Consider the following 10,587-nt stretch of genomic DNA (forward strand, 5'->3'; position numbering starts at 1 on the left):
GGTTGAGGTACCTGATCCTACAGGATGTTCCATGTCTCCAGTGAGATCCAGAATTCTCTCAACTTCAGCCAACTTTGGTTGGAGTTACAGCTACTCAACACATCGCATAAAGAGGTCTATAAACTCTGACAGATTTTTGCACATCACTTACCTGAATATGAAAGACACTAAAATTAAATCAGGCAGGATAATTAACATTATGCACACTCTGCACAGACTGAAGGCCATTTCTTGTCACACCCTGAAGGCCATATCTTGTTACAGCCTGATTTCAATCTGAAATCAATGTAGCATAATATTGCCCTAAATATATATATTTATATATATATATATATATATATATATATAAAAACGAAGGTTTTTGTCTTTTTCGAATTGCATACAGATAATTTTTAGAGGGGAAGAAGTCCTAAAAAATGAAAGCAAAGTAACACAGAAATACAAAGCTGATGGAGATAAAACCCATTTTGCCATTCATTCCCATACTTCTGTACCTACCCAGCCAATAACCAGCAAACAATTCAGTCATGCCAGTAAAACATTTCACAAAGGCTCTCTATGCTTCAAGAGAACATGAAACAATTTTTTTAATAACATGTTAGCCTCAAAGCAATTCAAAAGACCACGTTTGGAAATGACAAGGAATATAGTATCCAAGCAAAACAGTTTCAATAACGCAGCTCCCCAAATAGTTAACAGAAAACTTGAAACATGGCACAAAAGCAGGATTTTCAAGTAACCTAAACCTGCAGTCACACTACAAGACAGTACTTCAATGGCAATGAATTGCTTAGATATAAATATTTACCCTACAACGCTAGACTGAAGAATGTAAACAGATCCCATGGATATAATATAATTTGTCAGTATCTTTACTGATGGAAATGGAAATGTTAACTCAGACAGGTCACTGATCCTGAAAGATGAGTATAATCAATTACTTTTCTACCTGTCAGTCATACACATAATTGCCTCACTTGCATCCAACTGCTCCCCAGCCTTTCCTTTCTTGTTTCAAGGCACCGAACAATCATTTCTATTCACTTTTCACTCTTTTCCTACTGATTCTTCACACTGACGCTGCTTGTTTGAGGTCTAGCCCATTTTCTTGCCTATTTCCACAATATTGCCTGTCTCTGACCTCAGAAAGGTGGCCCTTCTGTTCTCCTCAGTGCCACTTAAACCTCACTCTCTTCAAGGTCCACAAATATTAAACACCTCCTAATCAACACAGCCTGACCCAAAGCTCACCAAAGTCAGTGAGAACCTTTCTATTAATCTCAGTGGACTATGAATTAGGACCAGATTGCTTCAGATACTCAGGACTAAAATCCAGTGAAAGTAAAATGATCCATGTGGATATCTCTGCTGCGAACAGCAGACTGCCTCTTGAAAACAGTTTCAGCAGTAATCTCAGATCAATGCCATTTATGAATATTTCCAATACATTCTTCCAGACCTCATGCAAAGGACCGAGGCCCTAATTTTCTTGTTACTTTTATCTGTACAAATATGGAGAAATGCCAAAGACTTCTGACAGAGCTTGAATAAACACACATCTAGCAAAGCCAGCTAAGGAAAACTAACATGTTCGTGAAGGTTAGTTAGTCATTAAAAATAAATAAATCAAAAAACCCCACAACAAACAGTTTAAAAGGCTGCTTAGATAGAGAGACGGAGTATTTGCAAAGCACAGTGAAATGTTTAAAGTCACTCTGCTCTAAATTTGCACTGGTGAGGACCTGCAATGCTATTTTTGCCCTGATCCTCTGTCTAACCCTACTTTATTCATTTGTGAACAATTTAAAGAAAAAAACATTTCAGAATTCAAAATTTACATGACCCCATTCTTTCTGTCTTTGTAGACACCTTGCCACTTACTCCCTCTCCCATCTCTTCCTACCCCAACTCTTCAACATATCTTACAAGGAAGAATTAAATTACTTTTGCCCACTCTTCCTTCTCCTACTATTTATGTTCCATTTTTTCCTTAAGTGCTTTGGCTGCAACATCAGTATCTCTCTGCAATCTCACAGCACTCCCCTCAAGTGCTATGAGGTACTCAGCAACTGGAACAGCCTGGGAGATGTAATGCAATGTAAATGCATAAATACAGTGTTGAAGACTGTTAATCTTATGGAAAAGAGCTATCATTACCAGACATTATTACCCATCTAATGTTAAAATAGCGCATATTTAATAAAAGCTATGGCAATTCACTTAAAAAAAAAAAAATAATAATAATGCTTACCCCATTGTACCAACAGTACTTTAAGGTTAAAGGGAAAATAAAAGTAACACTGCCTATTAGGGCATAACTGTGCTATGTGCATCAGTAAACAAAGCCTGTTTGATGACCTTCACTGAAAGAGTGTATTTATTTATTTTTTTAAACATATTTATGCTGATACTTATAGTGAACTACACTCCACCCTCACAGCTTCAGGTATGGGAGGCAAACCCTTTGTAGAAATGAAGTTACTGTTGCATCAAGGTTGCTAATTACATTGTTTAATACAAAAAGGAGCCAGGATACAGTACATTGATAGGGGGTGGAGTGTATTGTACATACAGAACAGGGGTGTTGCTTCTATTCTGTCATCTGACATTGATGTGCGAAGAGGGGACAAAAACAAATGCATTTTCTTTCCAGCACTGAAACATGCAAAGACAAATCACTTATTACAAGTTGTACGCAGCTCAGAGTAATAAAAATAGAATACAGATTTAGAAATGCCCCAGTATAATTTTTTAGATTTTACGTATATTTAATATTTTGATCTTCCACTTCAAAACTGCGAGTTAAGCAATGAGTGAATTGGATCTGAAATACAGACAAGGCATTACCCACATCACATTAAAAGGCATCTTAAATGCAGCTGTGGATTCTTAAACTTAAGACTGAATGGGATTCTTAGTTGCTTAGAATATGAATTGCAAGATGAACTTGGCCACATTACATATACTTCAAGTGGAATTGTAACTATGTAATAAATTGCTGTTTAAAAAGACAACATGCAGAATTCAAACCTATTTGTTTCTTGCAGGATTCTGTTGATTTGTGCATGAAGAGGTAGTGATGCAGTGTTGCAATGAGAGTCACTACAGCGATACAAACCCACAGCCCAAGCATAAGAGTCTAGAGGCTGGATCTCCAAGGACCAACACTGAGTACACTGTTCTCTAAAATACACCTTCAACCAGCAAATTTAGTTTCAAGGAAACAGCTGCTCACCAACTTTTTCACAAAATAAAAGAACATTAAAATAAGTGGTGGTAGAAGCAGCTTTTAAATTATGATAACATTTAGCAGAGAGCTGCAGACAGAAAGCAAAGACGTTATTTTAAACGTGATCAGCTTCAACCAGAAATGTGAAAGCATTTTCCCCTGCTGATGTCTCACTAAAGTTGGCTGGGACAAAATTTGCGTTGCAGCTATGGGCTGAAGCAACAGTGTTGAGAAACAAAGCAAACAAGCATTTACAACTCCCCCACCTGCAACCCCTTCCAACTAGCAAAGTATGATGGATGCTTTTAGTTGGCTGCAAGGCAAACATTAGCTAAGAACTCATTTAGCTAAATCCACATCCATGGCCCCCGATGTTTAAAATTTGTCATGGATTAAAGCCATGAAATAAAAATTAAAAAAAAAATTTCAATTTGAAATTTTATTAGCGTGTTGCTAGAATGGTCAACATCGATTAACAGGAGAGACTTTGTCCACACACTGAGAACAGCCTTCGTGCACCTCCCCCCTCTTTTCTTCCTCTCTCTCAAGCGCTCTTTCAGCATTAACACTATTGAAAGCCAAACAAAATACTGGCTATGGGTGTAAAGAACGCTGTTTGTTTGGAATGTTGCCATGGATCCTGCTTTCAGTCGCGTCCCATGGAAAGAGGGTGCAGCCGGCCGCCCCCGTGGCAGGCTGGGTTCCCCAGCAGGGCAGAAGGAAGATAGCCATGTACCCCACTGCGCACTATTCTTTCCCATCCACTATAGCCAGGTCTTTGATCACTCTCAGTTTGCCACTGGCATCGATTCGGCGCTTCTCGCGTATTAGATCCTCCAGACTGTGGAACCTCACCGTGTGCACTTTGTTCTCCGCCAAGTGGATCTTGAGATAGTACTGCTGCTGGGTGCCGGCAGCAGCCTGCAGCTCCCCCCCGGCTTTGAACTCCCGTTTCCCGAAGCGGCACCAGGCGGCGAAGCTCTCGGAGTTAGTCCAGCAGATCTCGTCGCTTTTTAAGCCCAGGTGCCCGCAGGCGTTTTGCACCACCAGCTCAGCCACCAGTGGGCGGAAGCGGTACCAGCTATTCACCACCCGGCCCACGTTGCCCGCGGCCGCCTCGTACAAGCTGTCCTGGCGGATCTGCCCCTGGTGCAGGTGGATGATCTGCCCGCTGCCCACGTACACTGCCCAGTGCGGCGGCGGCTGCTCCGACGGCCCCAGGTAGAGTAGCTCCAGCAGGTCCCCCGGCTTGCAGAGAGCAGGCAGCGCTGACACCGAGTAGACGCTCAGGTCCCCAGCCTGGGGGCCGCTGCTGACCTTGGAGAAGATGCATTCCTGGCCGCGGAAAGCGGAGAATTGGGTCTCGTTCAGCACGAGCTGGTGGTGGAGGTGGTGGGTGGGCGTCTCCTGGCCAGGGCTGCCGGAGCCCTTCACGCTGTACTTCTCTGGCTGGCCTCGCTCGTCCAGGTCCTCCTCCTCATCCGAAAAGAAGTAAGCCACCCCGACGCGCAGCTCGTCCTTCTCGATCCCCGAGGGGTCCCCGGTAGGCAGCTCACTGTAATTCAGGTGGGTGATGCGATCCAGTTGATTTCCCATCAATGACAGGGCGAGGCGAGGGCAGGAATCGCCGGATCTGGAGGAAGGGTGGGGTGGGCAGGGACAGAGAAAACGAGAGTGCAAACGGAGGGAAGGAAAGGAAGAGAGAAAGGAAAAAAAAAAATAAAAATCAAGACACATACAAAAGACTTCAGCGATTCCGCCCTGAGCACCCATTTCTCCCCCGCTACATCCCTCCCCTCCGAGTGAGGGGAAACTCCCAGCGCGGATCCTTCCCCCTCGCTTTCGGGGTGCAGGGCAGGGCAGTGCCCCGGGGCTCCCGGCTCCCCGGCCCAGCCCCACGCCGCAGGAGAAGGCGGCTCCTCGCCGCCCGCCGCCTCCGCGCGGGGGACGGAGTTGCTTCGGGAGCCTCTGCTCTCCGCTCCGCAAGGGAAAGGGCAGAGGGAGCGCTGGCCCGGAGGGTCCCGAGCCCGCTCGCAGCCGAGCCAAGCCGCTGTACGTGAGAACAGGATGCTGAAGAAGCAGGCAGCCTCGCAGCTGCCACCCATGTCTACCCGCTCAGCCTCGCATTTCGGCCAGGACCTCGCAAGGAGAGGGGAAAAAAATAAAAATTAAAAAAAAAAAAAATAAATAAAAAATAAGCACCCTTTGTCCCCGAAAGGTGTCCCTCTCTCCCCCCCTCCGTACCCGTGGTCGCCCAGCGGGTCGTCAGAACCCCCCCAAACTCCTTTAAAGTCGTTCTGTCCCCATGGGCGCCGCAGAGGAGGTGAGTTCCGTCCTCCCCAAAGCGCGCCCGGTTCCTCCGCCCGCGCCGCCCCGCTCTGCTGTGGGCTGCTCAGCCCCTCCGGCAGAGCATAAGTACCGGCGGCGCCGCTCCCGAGCCCGCCCCGGCACCGCTCATTGGCCGCGCCGCGCTGCGCTGCGCCCGGTGGCGGCGGCCGTAGTGGGGCTCCGCGGCGTCACTGTCCGGTCCGGCCTCGCTGTCCCCCAACGCCCGGGAGTCTGATTTCGGCGCCTCGTGGCTGGCCTCTGGTTGTGGCACGGAAACAGTTCGGTGTCTCCGTGCGAAGCACGGCTATCCGGAGAGAGAGAGGGTTCAAGCAGTGTGCGCACCGCCAAGCGAGCCCTGCAACTGAAAAGAAAGCAGAAAAAAAGTGATTGCCATGGTAAGAAAAACGCCCTTCCTTTAGCTAGAGGGTTGTATCTCTCCGAGAATTTCTTCATCCGTCAAGGAAATGAGCGTCCGCTTGTCTAAATTCAGAACCTCCGTGCGATTTGAGCTCTGAATTTCCCCATGGTCAGACAAAACTGGCCTTTCCCATGGGCTGTTCTGCTCACCTATTGCACACCCCATTTTAGAAAGGGATGAGCTGCCTGTCTTTTATCATCACCAACACACTGAAATGTTGATGTTAGATGAGGTGACTCCTAGCTGTGGTCATCTGTCCACATCTGGCTGCAGCAGCAGTAGTGGGTTGTCCTAAGACAGAAGGTGGGCTATGGCTTGTCTTACATAAAACATAAGATTGCCTGATGGTAGCAGTCCATCTTTTCCTAAAATACGTCAAATCTAAAATCTACCATCTGTAGTAGTTAATGCCAGTACATATTTTACATATTATTTTGCACATTATGAAATCAAGGCTTAGGAATAATTAGCTGATGTGAACACAGTTTCCCTATAAGATTGTGTTAGCGATGGGATTGTAACCTTGGTTCTTCAGAGAGCTCTCGTCATGGGAACTTTTGAGACGAACTTAAATATTAAGACGCTTCATGAAAAAACCTAATGTAATTATTTGATTCATATGTGAGTCACATTAAAGCACCATTTTTATCTATTCACAGCGGAAATAAATTTGTCGGATAGACATAAATATTTCTATTTTTGGTGCTTGTGGATACTAACCACCTTCACTTCTGACTCCCCAACTTAGACTTTTTTTTCAGTCCAGTCTTTGGCTTTGGTTAAATAAGGAAAATAATGCTGATGCTTTATTCTCATGATAGTGGCATGCAGCTTCTATCTACCTATAGCAACTTCCCATTTTTCACGGTAAAAATGTCATGCCTAGGTTTATATGGGTCAAGTACTGGGTTTCTTATGTAGACATGTGTTTTCTTCAAATGAACCTTTAATTTTCCCATTCAAATATTTATATGTCTATCTTTCTAGGAGAGTATTTTGTTTCTCATTAATTTTTCAGCATAGGCAAAGGCATCAGATCATAAATGGAAGGGAGAAAAGGGCTTGTTCAGTGGTGTGACATTCTGAGACTGACCAGTTATTTTTCACTGTGGCAATTATACTATTTTGTTGGTTAAGACTTTGCATCTTTCATAATTCGGGGACTACGGTCTCAAACTCATAGGTGTCTGAGCTGCTGGTTTACAGCAGTTCAGGATGCGGCATTCAGGGGTTTGTGGAATTAGAAATTGAAGTAAAAATGTTTATCTAAAAATGACTATATCCTAAAATACGTGTTTAAAAGTTTCACAGGAGTAAGCATAGTGGATGTTACAAACCTCTGAAACTGTTTAGATGCTTTTGTCCTGATTGTCAGAAATTATACATTCTTTTATGGCATAACCTTCATCAACTGCAACATTTTAAATTAAGTTATGAATACACCCTAATACATTTATCATTTAGGCTGGAAAAGAGCCTATGATATTTTGATTTTTTTCATAACTGTTAATTGTTAAAGCTAGTTCAAGCAGAAGGCCATTTTCCATACATACATTCTTCATCAACAGTTTCTGTTTTCTAAACAGTTTATATTTTTCTTGTTTAAAGTCTGTATCATTTTAGGTTGCACTCACAGTTCACACTTCCCACGTTTGCCAATCATCAAGGCTATGTGGAGTAATTTTTAGACAGTTCCAAACAAACAATACATTATTTCATCTTTTCCATGCAAAATAGTACAGAACAAATTTCTTCAGTGAACTGCATGGTGCAGAAAGAATCAGTCTGTGTTCAAGAATGACTCTTCACTTCTAACTGGATGGAATAGCCCCAGCCAAATTTTAACCATTTTCTTTGCGTTCCCCATGCTTTTGAAAGTCTGCTCAATGAGTGCATCCCATCTCTTGCTGAAGCACTTACCCCTGTTCAGGACACCTGCAACACCCATTTCCTATTTACCTTTCAGTTCTGACTGCAGTCTGTCTCATCAGTGTTTTATGCTCTTCCTCTGTCCCTCAGGAAGGACTTTTTTTTTCTCAGTTTCTCTCCAAGTGTAAGGAATGTGCCATAAAACAAAGCAAAACAAATGCCAGTATAAATGTTATTATATAAAACTGTCAGGACAGGAATTATGTAAACCAACAGCTTGAAGTAAACCTCTCAGTTTGAAAGCTTCTGTTGGTGTTAGAGAATGTTACAACAGTACAGTGTCCACAGAAGTATATTTCTGTGGCTTACTGCTTGTTTTGACTGAGCTATTCTGATGATACATTTATCATCTCCTTTAGGCATTTTATTTTTTGGGAGCTTGTGGAGACTTACTTAGCATGAATGCTAGTGCAGGGTTGGCTTGGCTGCTCTCAGATCATGGCACTGGCAACTGTCACTCTGCTTACACTTGTGTTCACCAGCTTCAGCCTCATTAACCAGGGTCATAACCTTGTCCTGCACCAGGACATAGGAATTTGCCATTAATCCATTCTTATTAACTCTAACATATTTTTCCTCAGACTGAGTGTAGGGAAGAAACCTGACAACATCATCATATCTAGCTTTGTCCTGTTATACTATACTCCAAAGCAGTGAATTTACATTTTTTATTTCTGTTTTTCTTTTTGTGCATTTTTCCACCCTTGGTATTTTGTCAGTCTTGCATTTATGTTTAATTTAACACACTGAAAACTCTTAAAATATGTAATAAAGTAGATGCTCAGTAGCTTATTTTTTAAAAACTTGTTTTTTAAATAATATCATCATCTTGCTGTGAGCTCAGCTTTTAAGCCTTGGGCCCCTGTTGCTAAAAGTGGAGCTGAAACTCTATTAATTTAAATGAGTGAATGTTTGTGCTGAAAAAAATTGGAAACCCACTTTTCAATAAACAACCAGAGATACAAAAATTCATGACAAGTGTTGAAACTTGGCTATGTTTTATAAGCTTCCTCTATATCATGGAAATCCATCCATCACAATTCTGGCAGCATTGAGTCTCAAATGTCCAGTAGTTTACCTCTCTTTCTATTGTAGCCTCGTCTGCCCAATAGACACACCTAGATATAATGGGTACCAGGAAGGATCTTCTTTACTCTACACTCCCTAAAGTGCCCAACTCCAGTTGTAATTTCACTATACATTCACATTCTGTGTCTGTTTCCTATATTTTCTTTACAATCTCAGTGTACCTTATGGTACCTTATCAGAAACAAACCATGCTAGTCCTCTGAGAAACCTGTTATCTGGACTGCAACTGATGTAGATGGTAGAGTTGCTTATTTTGCAAACGTCTTCACATGCAAATTGCCCATATACATATATAGTCAAGGCCATAATGTCCAGGTTTGAGTAAAAGCATGGTATGCCAGCTCTATAGCAGCAATGACACTACATAAGTATGTATAGTTTCTACAGTATCTAGTTTGGCAGTGTCCGGGGATTTTGATCTTTGAGCTTTGGACAGCTTCAATAATTTTTCATCCAATGATGTTGAAATATGAAGAGTGAAAACTCACTAATGTCAATAACTGTGGCCAGAGATTTGCCCTTTGCCTTTTTTCTTCACTTCTGCTGACTTCTGCTTGCTTTGTGCTTCTTGCATTCACGGGGCACTTGAAAGTAAAATTGGCCAGAGGCTGTTTCTCAGCCCTGAGGGAGATTATAACTATATACCTCAGCTGAACTCTAAGCTCCAAAACTGGGTAGCTGCATCCAAGCTGCCTATTAGGAATTACTCTGAACCCCTTTTAATCCCTACGCTTTATAGAAGAATATTAGCTAGCCTGTGCCAAAGCCTTTCAAGAGGCCATGCTACCAATTTAATAGTATAAGAAATACCGTTCCACTCCATGGCCCTGTGACCTGGTTCTTTATGGCCAACTGTTTACACTTAGCTTCTGAAGGGGAGGTGAGGCATGACCCAGTGTTTTTGTTGTTGTTGTAGTGGTTTTCTTTTTTTGGTCACATATCACCTGGGAAGACCCAAACTTAATTTCTATATCCTGCTCAATTGATACAACCAAAAAGATACTGTATAAAAGATTTTGTGGAGGGCTTGGAAGAGACAACTGCCCTTTTAAGTGTATTTATCTCCAGAAGACTTATGCAGATAGGATTCCACACCAGGAAGCTGTATCCCTTTCCAGCTGTCAGGAGGCAGGGTGTCAGGAAGGAGCAGGATGTGGGGACCTGTGGATCCCCTCATTACCAGCGCAGTCTCTGGGTGAACTGTTGAACAGAGCAAATCTGGGGAACCGGTCATCTGAGGCTGACCCAGAAGTTAGGGCAGCCAGGCAAGGCCTTCCCGGCACTGGCTAACCAGTAGCCCAGCCTAGGCATCAGGAGATGAAGTCCCAGCTGAGCCTCCTCAACATTCTGTCATTAACTTCACTTTTCTCCCAGACGTCTGCTCTGAGGTTATCAGAGCTGATCTTGAATGTGAGCAACAAACTCTGAGAAAGCAGAGGAAGAGCTTGTAGATCATATTCATTCACTGAGTATGAAAAAACTAGCTGAGGGACTAGATTTTCATTTAGATGTCTGTCTCTGCGCCACATGGAAACTGAATGCATAGGTTTTGGGGATAAGGGGTGGGAAAGGCTGCTTTTAAATTAGTTACTCT

General features: G+C 43.2%; 1 protein-coding gene across 2 annotated transcripts; it reads right to left on the minus strand.

The window, feature by feature from the left end:
• Positions 1–371: 371 nt before the first annotated feature.
• On the minus strand, positions 372–5,601 carry LRATD1 (LRAT domain containing 1). 2 transcript variants are annotated; one of them, XM_048936241.1, is made up of 2 exons: positions 5,474–5,601; positions 372–4,862 (listed from the first exon to the last, which is right to left on the minus strand). In XM_048936241.1, the coding sequence occupies exon 2, from the start codon at positions 4,823–4,825 to the stop codon at positions 3,977–3,979; it is 849 nt and encodes a 282-aa protein (XP_048792198.1). In that variant the 5' UTR covers positions 4,826–4,862; positions 5,474–5,601; the 3' UTR covers positions 372–3,976. The 2 variants fall into 2 exon arrangements, with proteins under 2 accessions (XP_048792198.1, XP_048792197.1); XM_048936240.1 differs by lacking the exon at positions 5,474–5,601 and adding an exon at positions 4,969–5,384.
• Between the last annotated feature and the right edge of the window lie 4,986 nt (positions 5,602–10,587).

The sequence above is a fragment of the Lagopus muta genome, chromosome 2 (assembly GCF_023343835.1).
Source record: "Lagopus muta isolate bLagMut1 chromosome 2, bLagMut1 primary, whole genome shotgun sequence".
Lineage (NCBI taxonomy): Eukaryota > Metazoa > Chordata > Aves > Galliformes > Phasianidae > Lagopus > Lagopus muta.

Bases quoted from the DNA above. Each gene is read 5' to 3' on its own strand.
- LRATD1 (XM_048936241.1), bottom strand. From the start codon at position 4,825: ATGGGAAATCAACTGGATCGCATCACCCACCTGAATTACAGTGAGCTG.